Source organism: Chlorocebus sabaeus, chromosome 12, assembly GCF_047675955.1.
Source record: "Chlorocebus sabaeus isolate Y175 chromosome 12, mChlSab1.0.hap1, whole genome shotgun sequence".
NCBI lineage: Eukaryota > Metazoa > Chordata > Mammalia > Primates > Cercopithecidae > Chlorocebus > Chlorocebus sabaeus.
In genome coordinates this window covers 25408189-25433155 of record NC_132915.1, presented here as the reverse complement: position 1 = coordinate 25433155, position 24967 = coordinate 25408189, and the positions used below count along the sequence as shown (strand labels likewise).

The 24967-nt window shown below is 41.5% G+C and overlaps 1 protein-coding gene across 2 annotated transcripts in view; it reads left to right on the top strand.

The window, feature by feature from the left end:
• Nucleotides 1-24967, top strand: part of GDA (guanine deaminase) — a 111958-nt gene that overhangs the window by 37694 nt on the left and 49297 nt on the right. The window contains exons 1-2 of one of the 2 annotated variants that reach the window (XM_007969492.3): nucleotides 835-922; nucleotides 16474-16562. In XM_007969492.3, the coding sequence (XP_007967683.1) occupies nucleotides 893-922; nucleotides 16474-16562 (119 nt within the window). In that variant the 5' untranslated portion in view covers nucleotides 835-892. Of the gene's footprint in view, nucleotides 1-834; nucleotides 923-16473; nucleotides 16563-24967 lie in introns of those variants that run through there. The other variant, XM_007969494.3, reaches the window with a different exon arrangement.

Genomic DNA, 24967 nt, shown 5'->3' with positions numbered 1-24967 from the left:
CAATCTCTGGAATAATCCTGAGCATACAGGAAGCACTCAGGAAGTATTTTCTGAGTGAAAACATCAATGAAAGCAAGACAGAAATCTATTAAGTACTTGATTTGTGAATTAAAGTTTTCCCCAACCCAGTGCTTCCACATTATTTTCGGAGTTCTCCTGTCTATTTCACATCTTGTAGCTTTTTGCCTCTTTGCCTCTGCTCCTGTTGTTACCCCTTCCATCCCTTTTCCTTCAACCCTGGATACTTACCAAGTACCAAATCCTACCAGTCACTGTCCAAGTTCTTCCTTTTCTTTGAAATCTTCACTGATCACACTATCTCTCCATTGGAACCCATAGGGCCATTGCGCTTCCTCATCCTCCCGTCTCACGTCTCATTCATTTTTTACCTCTGCCTGTCTTAACTCCTCAACCTTAAGCTCCGTGAGTAGAGACTATGCATATATATTTCTATTTTTCATACTTTGCATTTTCATATACATTTAATGCGTATTTGTATTATATTGGCTAGAATAAGACATTTATTATTAACAACTTTGTATCTAAAAAGGAGTAAAGATGAAAGTGGAGTCACTCTCCACTTCCTTCCTAAAGAGATAACCACTGTCATTATTTAGACACCTGCTATGGTTGGAATGTTTGTCCTCTCAGAAACTCACGTTGAAACTCAGTTGCCATTTTAATAGTATTATGAGGTGAGGCCTTTCAGAAGTGATTAGGCTGTGAGGACAGAGCTCTCATAAATGGGTTAATCTTGTTACCATGGTAGTGGTTATTTTGACAGTGAGTTGTTATAAAACGAGTCTGGCCTCCCGTGCTTCCCTCTTTCACATGCTCTTGCCTGCCCTTTCACTTTTCTGCTGTACGATGACTCTGGCTAGATGCTGGTGCCATGCTCTTGGAATTCCTAGCCTCCAAAACGGTGAGCCAAACCCATTTTGCTCTTTATACATTACCAATCTCTGTGGTATTCTGTTGTAGCAGGAGAAAATGTACTGGGACAGAAAATTGGTACCAAGACCAGCATTGTTGGAGTAATAGATACCTGAAAATATGCAAGTGGCTTTGGAACTGGGTAATGAGTAAAGGCTGGAAGAATTTGGAGGAGCAGGCTATAAAAAGTCTAGATTGCTGTAAATGGAGCATTGAGAGTGCTTCTGGTGAAGGCTCAGAGGAAGAGAGACTGGGAAGAGTTTTGAACTTCTTAAGGATTACCTAAGTGGTTGTGACCAGATGATAGAAGTATGGACAGTAAAGGCCATCCTGATGAGGTCTCAGATGGAACTGAGGAACAAGGTATTGGAAACTGGGGCAAAGGCCATCCTTGTTATAAAGTAGCAAAGAACTTGGCTGAAATGTGTCTATAACTGAGGGCTTTGTGAAAGGTGGAATTTAAAAGTGATGAAATAGGATATCTAGCAGAAGATATATTTAAGCAGCAAGGCATTCAGGCTGATGCATGGCTACTTTTAACCGCTTATAGTAAGATGCTAGAGGAAAGGAATGATTTAAAGATGGAATTTATAATGAAAAAGGAAGCTATGTGAAAAGATTTGGGAAATTTGCAGCCTGGCCATGTAAACAACAACAAAAAAGCATTCTAGTGTGGAACCAAGAGACCATTTACTGAGGAGATTAACACAGACACAAGGGAACCACCAACAATACAATGGGAGATAGACCCTGAAGGCATTTCAGAGATCTTTGAGGCTGCCCGGCTCATCACAGGCCCAGAGCTCTAAGAGGGCAGAATAGTTTGAGGGGATGGGCTAGGAGCAACCTACACAGGCTCAGTGCCCAGACCCACCTCACATATCTGCTTCCTGCATTCTAACACAGTGCTCTTTCACTGCTCCCACCATGGCTCAAGCAGTTCCATGTGTGACTCAGGCCACAACTTCAGAAGATGCAAGTGGCAAATCCTGGTTGCATCCATGTGGTGTTAAGTTTGCAGGCATGCAGAATGCAAGATCTATGGGGGCATGGCTTCATCCACCTAGATTTCAAAGTGTGTTGCAAATAGCCCCAGGCAGAGACTTGTCGCAGAAGCAGAGCCACTGCAGAGAGCCCCGACTATGGCAATACTGCACAGAAATGTGGGGTTGGGGTTAGTGCCGGAGCTGCCACAGAGAGTCCTCACTGGGGTAATGCCTAGTGGAGCCCTGGGAGCAGGACTGCCACTGAGACTCCAGGATCGTGGAGTTACTAGCATGCAACTTCAGCCTGTGAGAGGAGCAGACAGGAGACTCCAACCTGTGAGAGCTGAAACATGGGCTGGGCCTAGGAAAGCCGCAGGAGTGGGACTGCCTAAGACCTGTATGCCCAGGATGCAGAAAATGGAGTCAAAGATTATTCTCTAAATTTAGGGCTTAAAGTGTTTTCTCCTATTGGGTTTTGGACTTATTTGGAGTGTGTTATTCTTTTCTTTTTGCCTGTTTCTCCCTTTTGGAACGGGACTGTCAATCCTGTGCTTGCCCCACCATTGTATTCTGGAAGCAGATAACTTACTTGATTTCACTGGCTCACAGCTGTAGGAATATGCCTATGGATGAATCCTGTCTGGTGTGGTGTCTCACCCACATCTGATATAGATGAGACTCTAGACTTCTTTTTTGGAGACAGGGTCTCACTCTGTCACACAGGCTGGAACTACAGTGGTGTGATGACAGCTCACTGCAGCCTTGACCTCCCAGGCTTAAGTGATCCTCCCACCTCAGCCTCCTGAATAGCTGGGATTACAGGCGTGTACCACCATACCTGGCTAATTTTTTCGATTTTTTAGTAGCAATGGGGTCTTGCTCTACTGCTGGTCTCAAACTGCTGGGTGCAATTGATCCTCCCGCCTCAGCCTCCCAAAGTGCTGGGGATTACAGGCGCAAGCCACCACGCATGGCCTGAGACTCTGGACTTTTGAATTGATGCTGGAACAACTTAAGACTTTTGGGACCATTGGGATGAAATAAATCTATCTTAGGCCAGATGCAGTGGCTTACGCCTGTAATTCTAACACTTTGAGAAGCCAAGGCAGGCAGATCAGTTGAGCTCAGGAGTTCGATACCAGCCTGGGCAACGTGGTGAAACCCCTTCTTTACCAAAAATATAAAAATTAGCCAGGCATGGTGGTATATACCTGTGGTCCCAGCTACTCGGGAGACTTAGGTGGGAGGATCACTTGAGCCTGCGAGGTGGAAGTTGCAGTGAACCGAGATCATGCCACTGTACTCTAGCCTGGGTGACAGAGTCAGATCCCATCTCAAAAAAAAAAAAAAAAAAAAAAAAGGAAAAAAAGAAACAAATATATTTTGTACGTGTAAAGGATATGAGTTTTGTTGGGCCAGGGGCAGAATGCTATGGTTTGGATGTTTGTTTTCTCTGAAATTCATGTTAATATTTAATTGCCATTATAACAGTATTAAGAGATAGGGCCTTTAAAAAGTGACTGGGTCATAAGGATGAAGCTCTAATGAATGGATTAATGCCATTATGAAGCGAGTGGATTAGTTATTGTGAGAGTAGGTTAATGTTTTCTTTCCTTTTCTTGTTGTTGTTTTTTGTTGTTTTGTTGTTGTTTGTTTGTTTGAGACGGAGACTCTGCTCTGTTGTGCAGGCTGGAGTGCAGTGGCATGATCTCCGCTCACTGCAACCTCCGCCTCCCTCAGCCTCCCGAGTACCTGGGACTACAGGCACCTGCCACCACACCTGGCTAATTTTTGTATTTTTAGTTTCACCATGTTGGCTAGGCTGGTCTCAAATTCCTGACCTCAGGCAATCTGCCCACCTCAGCCTCCCAAAGTGCTGGGATTATAGGCATGAGCCACCACACCCCATCATGCTTTCTTTTCTCTAGCTTACTTTAGTGAATAATACAGTATATAATACATTAATATAGAAAATGTGTTAATTAACTTTATGTTGATTATGTTATTGGTAAATCTTTTGGTCAACAGTAGGCTATTAGTAGTTAAGTTTCTGGGAAATTAAAAGTGATTGCTTATTTTAGATTATGGTGCTCCTAACCCCTGCATTAGTCGGGTCAACTGTAATCCCTTTTTCTTCTGGAATTACTAATTCTATTCTACTTCCCTCATGGAGTTTTTACTAATGCAATATGTTTTTATACTTGAAGGTCTTCTATTGATCAAGCATTGTAGTAAAATTTCTGTACATAGATTTACGCATTTACAATGGCCTGGAAATATAGGGAAATTTTAAAAAATTGTATTACAAAATTTTAAAGTAATTTGTTAAGTGTAAAATAAAGTTTTTTTCCTCCAGTTTGATAATATATCTATGTTACTTGTTGGTAGAAAGAAATAAAGGGCAGCATCAATTTTTTCTTACTTTCCATTTTTATAATAAGATGTGAGTTTTAGGAATAATTTTAACATAAATCAAGTAGATGGGAATGGAAAAAGTGTTATTGTAGCAATAGCACTCAATTCTTTGAACTTGTTATGTGATAAAAATTACATATTAATCTATCATCAGAAATGTCTTTAATGATCTGTTAATTGATAAGCAATGAGCTCTTCTATCATTTTATTGATAGTTGAAGACCATAGTGCTACAGAAATATCATAGGGTGCCAGGCAGAAGCCTTGGTAGGGGCATATTTGAGCTTGGTGACTATGGCTATTCCATCTACTGCTCTGCTTGCCTTGTTCCAGTACTGTTTGGCTACTCGGGTGCAGCCCAGAAAAGGGGAAAGTGGGGTTCAGTTATTTTTACCAGCTGGATGTTAAGTGAAAGACAATGGAAATATGAAATAATAGATGGTGGGATCTAACCTCGACAAGGAAAATGGAGGAAGAAGATGGCTGGTGGACTGGGCAATAGTACAGGGAGAAAGTAAAGAGAAGGCTCTTTAAGGTGCAAGGTTGGTTGTAGTAATTGAAGTGGCAAACAGGAAACAAACAGGATACAGGAAAGTGTTGTCAGATGTGTGATTCAGTGGTTTTGGAGTTGGAGCAATTATGAGTCATGAACCTGTCCAAGGTCTAGTCATGGGTTTTGTGGCTGAAGCAAAGTAGAACAGATCACTGATGATGTGTTCACAGAAATAGGTGTCCCTGATATTCAGAAGAGTTGAAATCATAAGGAATGGAGGCAGGGCTTGGAGTGGAGAGAAACAGTAGGCATTAACAAATCTGAAGAACAAGGCAAAGATTGGTGAAGGAAAACTCCAAAGAGAGAGGAAGGATGTTGAAACTGAAAGGGGAGAGTCTCAAAGAATCAGATTTGTTTGTTTACAAGAAGCTAGAGGAAAACAGTTTGGAAATGGCCATGAGGGACATGGAGTACCGACTCACTGACTTATCCAGATGTCTGAGTATCCACCATTTGAGAAGTGTAGTAGAAGCCATGTGCCCAAGGGAGAGCCCCAGTTATTAAGAGGGAGGAACTCAGAGCAGATATTGAAGACAAAAGGGAGTTTGCTGCTTATGGAGGGGCAGTAGCAAGAGGTCACTGTGAAGAGTTGTGGTAAGTGAGCAGTGGTAGGGATTTGTTCAGGGATATGGACATACAGAGCTTTATGAAGATACTGGTGCAAATTAAGATTCCTGGTGTGAGTTCCAGTTTGGGTATTGACTGAAGAAAACAGAAAGGAAATAGGTAGTTTTAGTCCAGCAGTCTTTGAAGAGCTGGACTCTTGCCTAACTACTAAACATCTGGTATAAGTTGATAGATGTGTCTCACTTGCTTGGAATAATGAAGACTTACATACTGCAGACATGCTGAATTATTATCTTATTTTTATTTATTTGTTTTGAGACCGAGTTTCACTCTTGTTGCCCAGGCTGGAGTGCAGTGGCGCAATCTCGGCTCACTGCAACCTCCGCCTCCCAGGTTCAAGCAATTCTTCTGCCTCAGCCTCCCAAGTAGCTGGGATTACAGGCGCCTGCCACCACACCTGGCTAATTTATTTTTGCAGAGACAGGGTTTCACCATCGTCGCCAGGCTGGTCTTGAATTCCTGACCTCGTGATCCACCTGCCTTGGCCTTCCAAAGTGCTAGGATTACAGGCATAAGCCACCACGCCCGGACGATAGGCATTGTATTTCTGTTAGATGGCACTGTTCTGAACCGTGAGTTTTCCTAAAGGGTTAATGAAACTTTCTTAATTTCTTCTAAAGTTACTGGTTCATTGAATTTTTCTTTCTCTCCAGAATAAACTTCTATCATTTATATTTTCCTCAAAATTTTTTGTTTTTTGAAAGCCAGGCGCAGTGGTTCACACCTGTAATCCCAGCAGTGGGAGGCTAAGGCAGGCAGATCACTTGAGGTCAAGAGTTTGAGACCAGCCTGGCCAACATGGTGAAACCCCATCTCTACTAAAAATACAAAAATTAGCCAGGCATGGTGGCATAGGCCTGTAATCTCAGTTACTCGGGAGGCTGAGGCACAAGAATCACTTGAACCTGGAAGGCACAGGTTGCAGTGAGCCGTTATTGCACCATTGTACTCCTCCCTGGGTGACAGAGCAAAACTCTGCCTCAAAAAAAAAGGCCGGGCGCGGTGGCTCATGCCTATAATCCCAGAACTTTGGGAGGCCGAGGTGGGCGGATCACGAGGTCAGGAGATGGAGACCATCCTGGCTAATACGGTGAAACGCCATCTCTACTAAAAATACAAAAAATTAGGCTGGCGTGGTGGCAGGCATCTGTAATCCCAGCTACCTGGGAGGCTGAGGCAGGAAAATGGCATGAGCCCAGGAGGCGGAGCTTGCAGTGAGCCAAGATCACGCTACTGCACTCCAGTCTGGGCGACAGAGCCAGACTCTGTCTCAAAAAAAAAATCTTTTTTTCAAATATATTTTCAAATGTGTGAGTATAGTGTTTTACTTATTTATAGTTTACAGTAAATCAGCTTTGAGATGCATTGATAAATTCTGTTTTTATGTTTTTTGATTAATTGCATATCTGCTTTGATGTTTATGATTCTTCTAACATTTATTGATTCTAATATATTTTTAGAATCAACAAATTACTTTTCCTTAATCGTGAGAATTATACTTTCATTTTTTCTTCTGGTTTGGGAAAACTTCCCGTTTTTCAGTATTTCATCTTCCATAGGATATTTTTTCTCATAATACTACATTTAATGATAAAACAGGATTATTTCCTGCATATAAATTTTGTTGTTTCCTGTCCTTTCTTGCTCTGCAATCTACTTTTCTAGAGAAAGCAATCACACTTCACTAAAAAAAAGAATCAATAATAGTTTATTTAGCGTTTAACATGTTCCGGGGATATCTAACTTTTTTGCCAGAATTATCGTAGCTAGTCCTCAACGATAGTTCTGTGAAATGTGTGCTGGAGTTACCCCCAATTTGCAGATGGGAAAACTGAGCGAAGAAAGATTAAGAGACCCAGCCACGGTTGCTTCACTGTTCTCTGTGGGCGTCACACTTCATAAGCCTAACTTGAGAAGTCACTCTTTTGTTTATCTCATTATAGTGTCTATTACACATGGTGCTTGAAAAATACCTATGTATCGCAGATGTCTAGTGTCAGAAAATCAACAGCGTTTATACTAAGACTCAGTTGTCAGGCATTTATTACATGTAGTTATATTTAGTGTTAAATTGCTCCATGATACCACTACGGTTGCACTCTTGGGTTTCCTATAACAGCTTAACAAAAAATCTACTAATCATCTGAGATAAGGTATAAGTTCTATAAATAATTGTTTCATTGAATCATCAGAGGTAGAGGAGAAATAGATGCCAATTAACCAGTTAAAAAATTTTATTTCTGGCCGGGTGCAGTGGCTCATGCCTGTAATCCCAGCACTTTGGGAGGCCAAAGTGGGCAGGTTATTTGAGGTCAGAAGTTTGAAATCAGCCTGGCCAACATGGTGAAACCCCATCTCTACTAAAAATACAAAAAAAAAAAAAAAAAAAATTAGCTGGGCATGGTGGCGGATGCCTGTAATCCCAGCTACTTGGGAGGCTGAGTCTGGAGAATTGCTTAAACCCAGGAGGCAGAGGTTGCAGTGAGCTGATATTGTGCCACTGCACTTCAGCCCGGGTGACAGAGCAAGACTCCATCTCAAAAAAAAAAAACAGAAAAAAACCCCAAAAAATTATTTCTAATTTTGTGGGTACATAGTAGCTATATATATTTATAGAGTACATGAAATGTTTTGATAAAGACACACAATGCATAATAATCACATTGTGGAGAATGGGGTATCTGTCCCCTCAAGCATTTATCCTTTGTGTTACAAACAATACAGTTCTATTCTTTTAGTTATTTTTAAATGTACAATTAAGTTATTATTGACTACAGTCATCCTGTTGTGCTATCAAATAGTAAGGTCTTATTCATTCTTTATATTTTTCTCTTTTGTATCCATTAACCATTCCCCCATCCCTGCTCCAATTACCCCTTTCAGCCTCGGGTAAGCATCCCTCTACTCTCTATGTCCATGATTTCAGTTGTTTTGATTTTTAGATTCTACAAATAAGTGAGAACATGTGATGTTTGTCTTTCTGTACCTGGCTTATTTTACTGCATGATCTCCAGTTCCATCCATATGGTTGCAAATGATAGGATGTCATTCTTTTTTATGGCTGAATAGTACTCTGTTGTATACACATACCACATTTTCTTTATCCATTCATCTGTTGATGGATACTTAGGTTGCTACCAAATCTTAGTTATTGTGAATAGTGCTACAATAAAGGGGAGTGCAGATATGTCTTCCATATATTGATATGCATTATTTTGGGTATATACCCAGCAATAGGATTTCTGGATCATATGGTAGTTCTATTCCTAGTTTTTTGAGGAACCTCCAAACTTCATGGTGGTTTTACTAACTTACATTTCCACCAACAGTGTATGAGGGTTTGCATTTCTCCACATCCTCACCAGCATTTATTATTGCCTGTCTTAGATATAAGCCATTTTAACTGGGATGAGATGATATCTCATTGTAGTTTTGATTTACATTTTGCTGCTGATCAGTAATGTTGAGCACCTTTTTATATGCTTGTTTGCCATTTGTATGTCTTCTTTTGAAAAATGTCTATTCAGATCTTTTGCCCATTTTTTGATTAGATTATTAGTTTTTTCCAATAGAGTTGTTTGAGCTCCTTATATATTCTGATTATTAATTCCTTGCCAGATGGGTAGTTTGCAAATATTTTCTCATGTTCTGGATATCTTTTCATTTTGTTGATTGTTTCCTTTGCTGTGCAGAAGCTTTTTAACTTGATGTGATCCCATTTGCCCATTTTTGTTTTGGTTGCCTGTGCGTGTGAGGTATTATATAGGAAATTTTTGCCCCAACCAATGTCCTGGAGAGTTCCCCAATGTTTTCTCATAGTAGTTTCATAGTCGGAGGTCTTAGATTTAAGTCTTTATTCCATTTTGATTTGATTTTTGTATATGGTGAGAGATAGGGGTCTAGTTTCATTTTTCTGCATATGAACATCCGGTTTTCCCAGCACAGTTTGTTGAAGGTACTTTTTTTTTTTGAGAGGGAGTCTTGCTGTGTCGCCCAGGCTGGAGTGCAGTGGCGCCATCTCAGCTCACTGCAAGCTCCGCCTCCCGGGTTCACGCCATTCTCCTGCCTCAGCCTCCGGAGTAGCTGGGACTACAGGCGCCCGCCACCTCGCCCGGCTAATTTTTTGTATTTTCAGTAGAGACGGGGTTTCACCATGTTAGCCAGGATGGTCTCAATCTCCTGACCTTGTGATCCGCCTGCCTCGGCCTCCCATAGTGCTGGGATTGCAGGCATGAGCCACCACGCCCAGCCAGTTTTCTTTTTTTGATGTGTCTTTGTCTGGTATTGGTATCAGGATAAAACAGGCTTCATAGAATGAGTTTGGACGTGCTCCCTTCTTCCTTATTTTTCAGAATAGTTTGAATAGAATCAGTGTTAGTTCTTTCTTAAATGTTTGGTAGAATTCGGCAGTGAAGTCATTGGGTCTCAGGCTTTCCTTTACAAGGAGACTTTTCTTTTTTTTTTTTGAGATGGAGTCTCGCTCTGTTGCCCAGGCTGGAGTGCAGTGGCGCGATCTCGGTTCACTGCAAGCTCCGCTACAGGGAGACATTTTACTGCAGCTTTGATCTCTTTTCTTGTTATTGGTCTGTTCAGGTTTTGGATTTCTTCCTGGTTCAATCTTGGTAGGTTGTATGTGTCTAGGAATTTGTCCTTTCTTCTAGATTTTCCAATTTATTGGTATATAGTTGCTCATAGTAGACACTAATGACCTTTTGAATTTCTGCAGTATCAGTTATAATGTCACCTTTTTCATCTCTCATTTTATTTGGATCATCTGTCTCTTTTTTTTTTTTTTTTTGAGACAGAGTCTTGCACTGTCACCCAGGCTGGAGTGCAGTGGTGCGATCTTGGCTCAGTGCAATCTGCCTCTGGAGTTCAAGCTATTCTCCTGTCTCAGCCTGCCGAGTAGCTGGGATTACAGGTGCCTGCCACCACGCCTGGCTAATTTTTTAGTAGAGACAGGGTTTCACTATTTTGGCCAGGCTAGTCTCAAACTCCTGACCTCGTGATCTGCCTCCCCATCCCCCACCTTGGCCTCTGTAAGTGCTGGGATTACAGGTGTGAGCCATTGCACCTGGCCAGATCATCTCTCTTTTTTACTTAGTCTAGCTAACGGTTTGCCAATTTTGTTTATTCAAAAAACCAACTTTTTGTTTCACTGATTTTTTAATATTGTTTTCTTCATTTGAAATTCATTTATTTCTGCTCTGATCTTTATTATTTCTTTTCTTTTGCTGATTTTGGGTGTGGTTTGTTCTTGCTTTTCTAGTTCTTTAAGATGCATTGTAGATTACTGATTTGAAGTTTTTCTCTCTTTTTTTGGTGTAGGCACTTAGAGCTATAAACTTCCCTATTAGTACTGCTTTTGCTGTATCCCATAGATTTTGGTATGTTATGTTTCCATTATCATTTGTTTCAATGAATTTTTCAATCTCCTTCTTAATTTCTTCATTGACCCACTGGTTATTCAGGAGCATGTTATCTAATTTCTGTGTGTCTGTATACTTTTCAGACGTTCTTGTTATTTATTTCATTGTGGTCAGAGTTGCTTGATATCATTTCAGTTTTTTGGGTGTTTTAAGACTTGTTCTTTGACCTAACATATGGTCTATCCTTGAGAATGATTCATGTGCTGAGGAAAAGAATGTATATTCTGCCGCCATTGGATGAAGTGTTCTATCAATATCTATTAGATACATTTGATCTATAGTGCAGATTAAGTCTGATGTTCCTTTGTTGATTTCCTTGCTGGAAGATCTCTCCCATGTTGAAAGTGAGGTGCTGAAGTCTCCAGCTATTATTTTATTGGGCCTATCTCTCTCTTTAGCTCTAATAGTATTTGCTCCATATATCTAGGTACTCCAGTGTTGGGTGCATATATTTTTAAAATTGTTATGTCCTCTTGCTGAATTGATTTCTTTATCATTATATAGTGACCTTCTGTGTCTCTTCTTATAGTTTTTGTCTTGAAATCCATTTTGCCTGATAGAAATATAGCTACTCCTGCTCTTTTTTGGTTTCCATTGGCGTGGAGTATCTTTTTCCATCCCTTTATTTTCAGTCTATTTGTGTCTTTATAGATAAAATGTGATTTTTGTAGACAACAGATCATTCAGTCTTGTGTATGTGTGTTTAAATCCATTCAGCTATTCTGTGTCTTTTGATTGAAGAGTTTAGTACATTTACATTCAATGTTCTTATCGAATGTAATAATGTTTTTATCAAATGTAAATGGACTAAATGCTATTATTGATAAGTAAAGACTTAGTCCTGTCATTCAAACTTATTATTGATAAATAATGACTTAGTCCTTCCATTTTGTTGTTTCCTGGTTTTGTGATCTTCTTTTCCTTCTTCCTGTCTTCCTTTAGTGAAGGTGATTTTCTCTGGTGATGTGATTCAGTTTCTTGCTATTTATCATCTATCATATATCTATTTTTTTTATATCTTTTTGTATCTGTCGTATAACCTATTATTTTAAGCTGGTAACAACTTATTACTATTTGCATAAACAAACAAAAAAACAAATAAAAGAAAACTAATAAAAATTCAACGCCTGAACTTTACCACCCTTCCCTTTTTTAACTTTTTGTTATTTCTATTTATATCTTATTGTTCTGTCCATGTTTTGAAAAGTTGCTGCAGTTATTATTTTTGATTGGTTCATCATTTAGTCTTTCCACTTAGGATGAGAATAGTTTATACACCACGGTTACAGTGTTACAATATTTGTGCTTTTCTGTGTACTTACTAGTACCAGTGAGTTTTATACGTTCACGTGATTACTTATTACTCATTAACATCCTATTCTTTCTGATTGAAGTACTCCCTTTAGTATTTTTTGTAGGACAGGTCTAGTGTTGATAAAATCCCTCAGCTTTTGTTTGTCTGGGAAAGTCTTTATTTCTCCTTGATGTTTGATGGATATTTTTGCCAGATATACTATTCTAGTATAAAAGGATCTTTTGATATTATTTTAATATTTGATATTCCTTCAGCACTTTAAATATGTCATGCCACTCTTTCCTGGCCTGTAAGCTTCCCATGGAAAAGCCTGCTGCCAGATATGTTGGAGTTCCATTATATGTTATTTGTTTCTTTTTTCTTTTTCTTTTTTTTTTCTTTTTGAGATGGAGTTTCACTCTTGTTGCCCAGGCTGGAGTGCGATGGTGTGATCTTGGCACACTGCAACCTCCGCCTCCTGGGTTCAAGCGATTCTCCTGCCTCAGCCTCCCCAATAGCTGGGATTACAGGTGTCCACCACCATGCCTGGCTAATTTTTTGTATTTTTTAGTAGAGATGGGGTTTCACTATGTTGACCAGGCTGGCCTTGAACTCCTGACCTCAGGTGATCCACCCACCTCGGCCTCCCAAAGTGCTGGGATTACAGGCATGAGCCACTGTGCCTGGCCATATTTCTTTTCTCTTGCTGCTTTTAGGATTCTTTCTTTATCCTTGATCTTTGAGAGTTTATTAAATGCCTTGAGGTACTCTTCTTTCGATTAAATGTGTTTGGTATTCTATACCTTCTTGTACTTGGATATTGGTATCTTTCTCTAGGTTTGGAATGTTGTTTATTATCCATTTGAATAAACTTTCCATCCCTATCTCTTTTCCTGCCTCCTCTTTAGAGGCAAATCTAAGAGTTACTGAATTTGTGGCTTTTTAGATCCTACAGGCTTACTTCATTGTTTTTTATTCTTTTATTTTTGTCTCCTCTGACTGTGTATTTTCAAATAGCCTTTTTTTCCCCACCCAGGCTGGAGTGCAGTGGCGCAATCTCGGCTCACTGCAAACTCTGCCTCCCAGGTTCAAGCAATTCTCTGCCTCAGCCTCCCGAGTAGCTGGGATTACAGGTGCCCGCCACCATGCCCAGCTAATTTTTGTAGTTTTAGTAGAGACGGGGTTTCACCATCTTGGCCAGGCTGGGCTTGACCTCCTGACCTTGTGATTCACCTGCCTTGGCCTCCCAAAGTGCTGAGATTATAGGCATGAGCCACTGTGCCTGGCTTCAAATAGCCTATTTTCAAGCTCATGAATTTTTTCTTCTGCTTGATCGATTCTGCTATCAAAATACTCTGGGCTGGGCACAGTGCCTTACACCTGTAATCCCAGCACTTTGGGAAGTCAAGGCGGGTGGATCACGAGGTCAGGAGATCAAGACCATCCTGGCCAACATTGTGAAACCCTGTCTCCACTAAAAATACAAAAATTAGCTGGGTGTGGTGGTGCATGCCTGTAATCTCAGCTACTTGGGAGGCTGAGGCACAAGAATCGCTTGAACCCAGGAGGTGGAGGTTGCAGTGACGCGAGATGGCGCCACTGCCCTCTAGCCTGGTGACAGAGCAAGACTCCTTCTCAAAACAACAACAACAACAATAGTCTGATGCAGTCTTCATTATGCTAATTGCATTTTTCAGCTTCAGAATTTTTGCTTGATTCTTTTTAATTATTTAAATCTCTTTGTTAAATTTATCTGATAGAATTATAAATTATTTCTCTGTGTTATCTTGAATTTCTTTGAGCTTCCTCAAAACAAGTATTTTGAAGTCTCTTTCTGAAAGGTTACGTATCTTTCTCTTTTCTGGATTAGTCCCTGGTACTTTATTTAGTTCATTTGGTAAGGCCATTTTTTTCCGGGAATGTCTTGATACTTGTAGATGTTTGTCTGTGCCTGGGCATTGAAGAGTTAGGTATTTATTGTGGTTGTCGCTGTCTGGGCTTGCTTGTACCTATCTTTCTTGGGAAGGCTTTCCAGATATTTCAAAAGACTATGGTGTTGTGATCTAAGATATATCTGCTTTGGGGGGCACCCCAAGCCCAGTAACAGTGTGGTTCTTGCAGACTTGTAAAGGTAGTGCCTTGATGGTCCTGGACAAGATCTGGAAGAATTCTCTGGTTTACCAGGCAGAGACTCTTGTTCTCTTCCCTTGCTGTCTCCCAAACAAACAGTCTCTCTCTGTGTTCTTAACCACCTGAAGCTTGGGGTAGGGTGACACAAGCACCCTTGTGACCACAATCACTATGACTGTGCTGGGTCAGACTTGAAGCCAGCATAGCACTAGGTGTTGCCCACGGCTTGCTGTAATCACTCCCTGGCTACTGTCTGTGTTCACTCAAGGCTCTGGGGCTCTACAATCAGCACGAAGTGAAGTCAACCAGGCTTGTATCCTTCCCTTTAGGATCATGAGTCACCCCAGTCCCCTGGCAGTTCTAGAGGTGCCGTCAGGGAGCTAGTGACTAGAGTCAAAAGCCTTAGAAAGCCACCTAGTATTCTATTGTACTGTGGTTGAGCTGACCCTCAAACCACAAGAAGCAGTTCTTCCCACTCTTCCCTCCGCTTTTCAAAGGTGGAGGAGCCTTACCTTGTGGCCACTGCCACCACAGGTCCACGGGAAGTACTGCCAGACTACTGCCTATGTTCCCTTAAAGCCCAAGGATTCTTAGTCAACTTGTGGTGAATTCTGCCTGGCCTGGGATTCACTCTTCAGAGCAGTGGGCTTCCCTCTGGACCAGGGCAGATCCATAAATGCTGTACAGGAGCCAAGTTCTAGAATTGGGGACCCCAGGAGCCTGCTTGATGTTTTATTCTTCTGTGGCCGAGCTGGTATTTAAAGTGCAAGACAAAGTTCCGTTTACCCTCTGCTTTCCTCAAGCAGAAGGAGTCTTGCCCCATAGCCACCACAGCTGGGAATGTGCTGAGTTTCACCCAAGACCCTCACCATAGTACCTGCGTATTGCTGCTGGTTATTCAGGGCCCAAGGGCTCTTCAGTCAGCAGGTGACTAATCCTACCAGGACTGAGTCCTTTCCTTCAAGGCGTCAGGTTCCCTTTTGACCCAAAGTATGTCTAGAAATGCTGTCAAGGAGTTAGGGCCTGGAAAGAGCCTAACACCCCTGACAGGTGCCCTATCCTGCTGTGGCTGACCCGGTATCCAAGATGCAAGAAAAAATCCTCCCCACTCTTCCCTCTCCTCTCCTTGAGTGGAAGGAAGGAGTCTCTTTTGGAGCCATGAGCTGTGTGGCCTGGAGTTAGGGGAGGGGAGGCACCCCTCCTGCAGCCACCCCAATTTGTGTCTCGGGAGCTTGTGTTCCCCCCTGCCCAGTCTGTTGTCTCTGGGCCCAGTTCAACACTAGGACTCACATAAAAGTTGCAGTCCTTGTGGCCTAGACTGCCTTTTAAGTTTATTAGGGCCCCTGGGCACTTTAGCCTGCTGTGGTCTGTGGCTAGGCTTGTGGAAACTCAAGTCCCAACTGCTGGGATCAGCAATTCCCCTCTGGCCAGGGCTGGTTTGAATACTCCCTCTGTGGGCAGACATTAGCTAAGTTTGGTCCAGTTTTCTTTTCTGTTGTAACCGAACAGCACTCTGAGTTCAGTGGCTTATAATTGCTGTGCTCTCCTTCCATCAGCGCCCATAAATGCTCTCCATACCACACCACAGCGACCTGGCGGGTAGGGAAGGGGTGGCACATGCAATTCAAGGCTGGCTTTTGTATCTCATCAGTGCCTCTTTCAGCGAGATGAAGTTAAAACCAGGTACCATGACTGCTCACCTGATTTGTAGTTCTTATGAAGGTATTTTTAATATAAATACTCGTTAAATTGGTGTCCTTGCACGGGGTGATTGGTGAAGCCTTCTATTCTGCCATCCTGCTCCGCCTCTCCAATTAGCCACTTTTAATACCTTGTATCTTCAACTGAGAATTTTTGAAGTCTCACTTACATCAATATTATGGCAGAAAAGGAGAAATCACACACAACTTGTCTTTGGATGACCAAAAGCAAACCCTTGTCTTTTTTTTTTTTTTTTTGCCTCTAAACTAAATTCCATTTGGTATCAAATACCTTTTAACTCGGCTATAGTATAGTCTCTTTTAAGAAGATTTACATATTTAATAAAAACAAATGACTATGACTCACTAATATGTGTTTCTTTTCTTTTCTTTCTTTCTTTTAAAGATAGTGTTTTTAGAAGAAGCATCTCAACAAGAAAAACTGGCCCAAGAATGGTGCTTCAAGCCATGTGAAATAAGAGAACTGAGCCACCAGTAAGTTGTTACTTCTTCCCTTTTACTGGGTGCCACTAATAAGCTTAAATTATAGAAAACCTGCCTTGAGAGACAGAGAGACTTTAAAAAAATAATATTAATTTTAAAATAATTATTTTTCATTAATTATTTGTTAAAGGAGGAGATGGGAAGGAAAAGGTAAACAGTAAGCTGAAGGATGGAAACTTAAGAGAGCTAGAGGCTGCCATGGTTCATCAATTTCTTTAGCATCTATTTGTTGAGTATGCTATATGCAGTACCTAGGGTCTGGAGGTGAAAAAGATCTTCAAAGTCCTTATCCTCACAGGATTTACAGTCCATGGGGGACAAAGACAGTAAACAAGCAAACAGATACCTGAGCATGACCATGGTAGATTGTGATAGCTTCTATAAAGGAAGGAAACAAGGTGGGGTGGGTATGATAGAGGTTAACTATTAAGAAGTAGGGAGGAGGCAGGCGTGGTGGCTCACGCCTGTAATCCCAGCACTTTGGGAGGCCGAAACGGGCGGATCACGAGGTCAGGAGATCGAGACCATCCTGGTTAACATGGTGAAACCCTGTCTCTACTGAAAAATACAAAAAATTAGCTGGGTGTGGTGGTAGGCACCTGTAATCCCAGCTACTCAGGAGGCTGAGGCAGGAGAATGACGTGAACCTGGGAGGCAGAGCTTGCAGTGAGCCGGGAGGCGGAGGTTGCAGTGAGCCGAGATCACGCCACTGCACTCTAGCCTGGGCAACAGAGCGAGACTCCGTTTCCAAAAAAAAAAAAAAAAAAAAAAAAAAAGCCACGCAAAAACAAAAGTAGGGAGAAAAGAAAATTTGAGAATCAATTGGTTGGGGAAGTTCAGAAGCCCACTTGAGCTGTGATACTATATTTCAACTACCTTTAGTGATTTTTAATATTTGTTATATTTTATATATAACATGTATTTTATATATAACATATATTTAATATATGTTATACAGTTCTTAAAGAAATGATTGGGCCAGACATGGTGACTCACACGTATAATCCTAGCACTTTGGGAGGCCGAGGCGGGTGGATCACCTGAGATCAGGAGTTCAAGACCAGCTTGGCCAACATGGTGAAACCCTGTCTCTACTAAAAATACAAAAATTAGCCTGGTGGCGCATGTGGCACCTCTAATCCCAGCTACTCGGGTGGCTGAGGCAGAAGAATCTCTTGAAGCCAGGGGACAGAGGTTGCAGTGAGCTGAGATCACTCCACTGCACTCTAGCCTGAGTGAAAGAACAAGACTCTATCAAAAAAACACAAAAAATCAAACAAACAAACAAAAAACTCAGTTTCCTCATAGCCTGCTTGATATGTTTTATGGAAATGGGAAAACTTTTTTTGATTATATTTTTTATTTTATTTTATTTTACATTTATTTTACTTTAAGTTCTGGGATACATGTGTAGAATGTGCAGGTTTGTTACATAGGTATACATGTGCCATGGTGGTTTGCTGCACCTATCAACCCTTCATCTAGGTTTTAAGCCCCACATGCATTAGATATTTGTCCTAATGCTCTCCCTCCCCTTGCCCCCCATCCCCCAACAGGCCCCAGTGTGTGATGTTCCCCTCCCTGTGTCCATTTGTTCTTATTGTTCAACTCCCACTTATGAATGAGAACATGCAGTGTTTGGTTTTCTGTTCCTGTGTTAGTTTGCTATGAGTCATGGCTTCCAGCATCATCCATGTCCCTGCAAAGGACATGAATGGGAAGACTTTTTTAAAGCTAAAATATTTTATCTTGTTTCAGGCCAAATAAGTTCCAAGACCAATAAAAGTGGTACCATTTATATTCTGAAAACACTGATAACTTGGAAATTGACTTTCACATAATATAGAGGAACATTGTTTCACGTAATAGAGAAACATTGAAGTAGGAATGAAAATACCTGGTTTGAATCCACAGACTGTAGTTTTGCAGATGTTAAATGTGAAGTAAGCCACTTTCCCTCTTTGAGCTCATCTAGACTATGAAGCTCATCTCTGGTCATAGTCCAGAGAGACAGAGTAACTGTTTATAATAAAGTTTCACTCCACCTGCAGTTCTACTCACATCCCTTGCCTCCTTCCCTCTCCCTGCTGCCTCTCTATGGACTTGGAAGTGTGTGGGTGGTGGGCATGGTAATGAATATAGTAGCTTCTGCTGTTGCCATCTACTTCCTCTTCCTAGATTTTCTCGTAAGAATCTATGATGAGGAACAACTGACATTGATAGTCTCCTCCTTGTGTGTCTTTGTGATGGAGGATTAGAAGAAGGCTTGGAAGTAGTTGAGTGGAGGCTGAGATGGGATGAGAGAATGGTGGAAGTGGTTGTAGGATGGGGAGGAGGGTAAACGTAACTGTGGTTCTTCACATCCTTTTCTTCCTCTTTATGAGGTTGCTTTTGAAATTAAATCCATCAGAAATGCAGATTCTGGGGGCCGTATGTAAGTACTGCACACAAAGAAGTAGTAAGGTAAGAAATAATTTAAATTTTAGTAGAGGACTGAAGTCTTTGAAGAAAAATTATATTTAAAATGCAAAGAGATTCTTATATCAAGCACACAAGTTATGTGCAGTTGAATTTAAGTCATGATTAAAATACCATAAAGGGATGTCTCAGACCATTTTTAATAGACTTGGCCCAATACACAGTGTATCTGCAAGTCTATCTCAGTACCGTGTGGATTTTTTAAAAATGAAAATCACAACTGGAGTACCATGGACAGTGCTGTGGTAGGAGTGAATCAGACGGGGCCATGGGCTGTGGACAGGTTTGCAGGGCCAGGATTAGGGTGAGGGGAGTGAGGCATTCACCTCAGGCACAAAATTTAAAAGCAGCGGGGGGGATGGGGGGGGGCAAAAATTCAGTAACCAAGATCAATACTTTTAAGGCAATATTTTAAAATAAAAAAATGAATGCATGGCCAGGCACAGTGGCTCACGCCTGTAATCCCAGCACTTTGGGAGGCCGAGGCGGGCAGATCACTTGAGGTCAGTAGTTCAAGACCAGCCTGGCAAACATGGTGAAACCCCGTCTCTACTAAAAATACAAAAATTAGCCAGGTATGGGCCGAGTGCGGTGGCTCGTGCCTGTAATCCCAGCACTTTGGGAGGCCTGGGTGGGCGTGCATCACGAGGTCAGGAGATCGAGACTGTCCTGGCTAACACGGCGAAGCCCTGTTTCTACTAAAAATACAAAACATTAGCTGGGCGTGGTGGCGGGCGCCTGTAGTCCCAGCTGCTCAGGAGGCTGAGGCAGGAGAATGGTGTGAACCCCAGAGGCGGAGCTTGTGGTGAGCAGAGATAGTGCCACTGCACTCCAGCCTGGGCTACAGAGTGAGACTCTGTCACGAAAAAAAAAAAAAAAAAAAAGAAAAAAGAATTAGCTAGATGTGGTAGCAGGTGCCTGTAATCCCAGCTACTCAGGAGGCTGAGGTGGGAGAACTGCTTGAACCTGGGAGGCGAAGGTCGCAGTGAGCCAAGATTGTGCCTCGGGCCCGCACTCCAGAGAGTGAGACTCCATCTCAAAAAAAAAAAAAAAAAAAATCAATGCAAAAACTCATGATGAACAAAACACCAACATTTTAAATAAAGACAGGATGTTGTTTGTTTCACAGCCATGCATTTTTTTGTGCAATGGAACAGTCACTTTCAAATAACCTGGATTCCCAGACCCATGGGGCCATTGCATTACTGGTAGGGCAGGTTGATGAGGGTGATGATGGTTTGGGTAATACACACATGTATTGATACACACTTGTATTGTTTTTTGATGATAAAACTTTATTAATGTTTTCCGTTTGGTGAAAAGATGGGTGGATGTTCTGATAAGCATATATGGGGGATATAGACATAATTTTTTTTGCTCAGGTTATGATGTGCCTTGGCCAACACTGCAGATTTGGACTACCTGGGGGAAGTTGAGATTCTCTGAGGAAATTATGATGCTGATTAAGTAAAGTGAGAAGAGGAAAGCTGAAAAGAAGGGAGAAAGGAGAGCTTTTATACCTTCTGCTGCAGCCTTCGGATCTCTTCTCTGCTTTGCCTGCAGCTGGGCTGTTAGTAGCTACAATTTAGCCATAAGTGATGTTGTGAGTGGAGAACCAAGTTTGAATCCTGGCTGAGCCACCAACAAATTGCAAGTCGAAAATAAACTTGCAATCCCAGACCTTCCTTTTCTTCTCTCTGTAAAATGAGTAGGTGAGCTTGCTGACCTCTAATGTCATGTGCACTCTCACATTCCATGCTTCTGTGTGTACAGATATATCTGTAATAAATCCTGGACTGTAACCTTGATTCTCAGAATCTTTTTATTGATAATCATTTCACAATGCTTACTATTTCCTTAAAAGGATTGTGACTTTTCTGAGTAAAAAAAAAAAAAAAATCACACTTCAGATGCAATAAATCCTTGCGCTTCTGTTGCCTCTGAAGACTTTGTACTCTGAATCATCTTTAACTCTCTCATCTCAGCTACGAAGAACATGCTCATTTCCCCTGCATGAAAAACATAAAGTGACTTGAACTCTTCTGTATCCTAACTTTCACTATCAAGTATTTTAAAAGGGAACTCTCCATCTGCACAGGACTTTTCCAAACACTCTCTTTTTAGCACTTAGTGCAGTAACCAAAACATTCGAGAGACTCAGTAAGTACTTTTTAAATGAAGAACTAAATCCTTCTGAAACTGGGTGTCTCCCCTGTTGGTTGCACTGGGGTCTCAGGATTATTCCTGAGGTCATGCATTTTTGACCCTTACAGTTTTTGGCACTAGTCACTGCCCTGGTCCTTCTTGAATGTCTCTTCTTTACTGTCCCTGACACCGCTCCATCCTGGTTCCCTCTGTCCTCCTCATAGTAACTCTGCCAAGATTGATCCTGATTTTCTCTTTCTCAGTCTTACTCCTGAAGTCGAAGGTGCTGCTTAAGATGTTGGTTTGTTCTTTCTTCCACAGAGATCTCTGGCATCACCAACTTCTAGAGTTACTTATATAGAGAAGACCCTCAAATCTGAGTCGTTTCTCTTTTTTTTTTTTTTGAGACAGAGTCTCGCTGTGTCTCCCAGGCTGGAGTGCAGTGTCGTGATCTCCGCTTACTGCAAGCTCCACCTCCTGGGTTCACCCATTCTCCTGCTTCAGCCTCCCTAGTAGCTGGGACTACAGGCGCCCCGCCACCAAGCCTGGCTAAATTTTTGTATTTTCAGTAGAGACGGGGTTTCACCGTGTTAGCCAGGATGGTCTTGATCTCCTGACCTCGTGATCCGCCGGCCTTGGCCTCCCAAAGTGCTGGGATTACAGATGTGAGCCACCACGCCCGGCCCTGAATCCTTTCTTTAACTCTTATGTGACCTCTTATCCCACATCCCCAATTACTTCTTGGACAGTTGGCAGTCACACTTTGACACTAGGTTTAATATGGCATCATAACCCTCTCACCATAAAAAACAGACTTTCCTTCTAGATTCTCTATTCTTTATGTCATATGTTCATGCTCACATGCTCAAAAACTTACTCGCAGCCAGGTGAGGTGACTCACGCCTGTAATTCCAGCACTTTGGGAGGCCGAGGTAGGTGGATCACCTGAGCTCAGGAGTTCGAGACCAGCCTGGACAACATGGTGAAACCCCGTCTCTACTAAAAATACAAAAAATTAGCTGGGTGTGGTGGTGGGCACCTGTAATCCCAGCTACTTGGGAGGCTGAGGCAGGAGAATTGCTTGAACCTGGAAGGCAGAGGTTGCAGTGACCCAAGATCGTGCCATTGCACTCCAGCCTGGGCAACAAGAGCGAAACTTCATCTCAAACAAACAAAAAACTTACTCACTTTGACTTACTTCTCTCCTTTGTTTCCTAGAGCTAATAAAACATCGGTTGTTTTTTTTTTCCCCCATATTCATCCTTTTCCTTTCTGTATCCATCACCATGGTTTTTATTTAAAAGTATCCCCATTGGGAGACTCGGGAGTCACTCAACACGTGGCCACCACCCCTAGATTCATCATCCTAAACCCTAAGCTCAATATATCACAGTCTGCCAAAGGAAAAAAGCACAAACACATATTCTCATGATCCTCTTTGTCTTAGCTCCCCAATAACACATGTATGTTAATTCACTAAATTGAGTATTCAAGACCCTTTAAAAAAACTTTTTCCTGTTTTTAGGAGAAATTTTTATACAGCAAAATACAGAGATCTCAGATACATAATTTGATAAGTTTTGGCAAATACATATATACCCACATAACCAGTGCACCAGTCAAGATGTAAAACATTCTTATCCTAGAAAGTTCCCTTGAGCCCCTTCCAGTCTCTACTGCCCCGATAGGCAGACGTTGTTTGTCTTCTCACGCAGATTACTTTTGACTATTTTTGAACATCATATACACAGAATAACTCAATATGTACTCTTTTGTGTCTGGATTCTTCCATTCAACCTAATGTTTTTGACATATTCATATTGTTGTATCTATCAGTTCATTCACTTTTATTGCTGCATAGTATTACATTGAACCACGGTTGGTTTATCCATATTTTCTGGTGGTAGATACTTACATTGCTTCCAGTTTGGGGCTAGTATGCATACAACTTCTATGAACATTCTCGTACAATTCTTTTCTTAAACCTATGTTTTATTGCATTTGGGTAAATAGAAGTGAAATTGCTCACTAAGACTTTTGATGTCTGAGACCAGATCTACCTCTCTCTGTTTCCTCCTTTTTCTTTTTCCCTTCTTCCTCCTCCTCTTTTTTTTTTTTTTTTTTTTTGAGAAGGAGTCTCGCTCCGTCACCTAGGCTGGAGTGCAGTGGTGCGATCTTGGCTCACTGCAAGCTCCACCTTTCAGGTTCACACTGTTCTCCTGCCTCAGCCTCCTGAGTAGCTGGGACTACAGTCGCCCGCCACCATGCCTAGCTAATTTTGTGTGTGTGTGTGTGTGTGTGTGTGTGTGTGTGTGTGTGTGTTTAGTAGAGACAGGGTTTCACCGTGTTAGTGAGGTTGGTCTCGATCTCCTGATGTCGTGATTTGCCCGCCTCGGCCTCCCAAAGTGCTGGGATTACAGGCGTGAGCCACCACGCCCGGCTTCCACCTCCTTCTTTTCTTCTTCCTCTTCTCCCTGCTCCTTCTTCTTTCTTTTCTTGCTTTTCTTCTTCCTCTTCTTCTTCCTCTTCTTCCTTCCCTCCTCCTCTTCCTCCTCCTCCTCCTTTTCTTCTTCTCCTCCTCCTCCTTTCTCTTCCTTTTCCTCTTCTCCTCCTCTCCTTTTTCTTTCTCCTTTTTCTTCCTCCTCTCTCTCTCCCTCATTCACCCGTAATCTCCTCAACTAGATTATAAAGTCTTTGAGGACAATATGCCTTATTTTTCTCTGGACTCTCCACAGGGCTTGGCAGAGTTTCCTAAACAGAGTAGACATTTGGGAAATATTATTTGGTTAAACAATTTAACCAAATTGTTAATGCATGAGGAAGTTACACTGCTATTCCATTTTATGATGGGAGAGAAAGCAAAGACCCAAAGGACTGACATTGTGGAGAGGTCAGTGACTGATATCTGAGAGAAATCCGTACTCCACCTTCCCTTTCGGAGTGCTTCCCACATTATAGGCCCACTTAATGCTGACTTCTTGATGTCCTTAAAAGTTCTTTATTTGCATAGTTAGTGAATTAACAAATCCATCATGTGGAACGTAGTGACCAAGAGTACTGAACCAACAAACTGCCCGGGTTTGAATCCCAGCTCCAAAACTGACTGGTTAACAGTTACTTTTTTTCAAGCTACATAAATTCCCTGAGCTTTAGCTTACCCTTATGTAAAGGAGGGTAACAGTACTCTCATACTTCGTAAGTTTCTTGTGAACATTACATCATCATCATCATCCATAACATTTATTGATGCTTTCCATTATCTAGGCATTGTTCTTACACACACTAAATAATTCTCACGACAGCTCTATGATGCTACTACTATCTCCATTTTACATAAGGGGAAACTGAGTCACACAGAAATTTAAAAAAAAAATATGTCAAATATCTAACTGCTGATTTATGGTCAAACCTAATTTCAGATCTAAGCAGGCCAAAACCAGAATGTATACACTTAACTGCTGCCCACAAATGAGATGATGTATGTAGAACGCTGTGCCGGTGCCTAGTGAATATACATATTCAGGAAACATTAGCTGCCATCACCATCATTATTATAATAACTGACTACAAAAAAGCTAGTCTTTTCCATGTGATGTAGAGGCTTTCGTGTAGTCAGACAAGATGACCACTGAGTCTGCCATTCCTTGCTCTTGTTTTAAAATAAAGCATTTAGAGTTACTCATGGCTTTATTAGGCTTACAGTTAGGTGGTATGTATACATTTGATTTGATAGAATGAGGAATTCTTTGTGATGTCAGGTTTCAAGTTCAAGT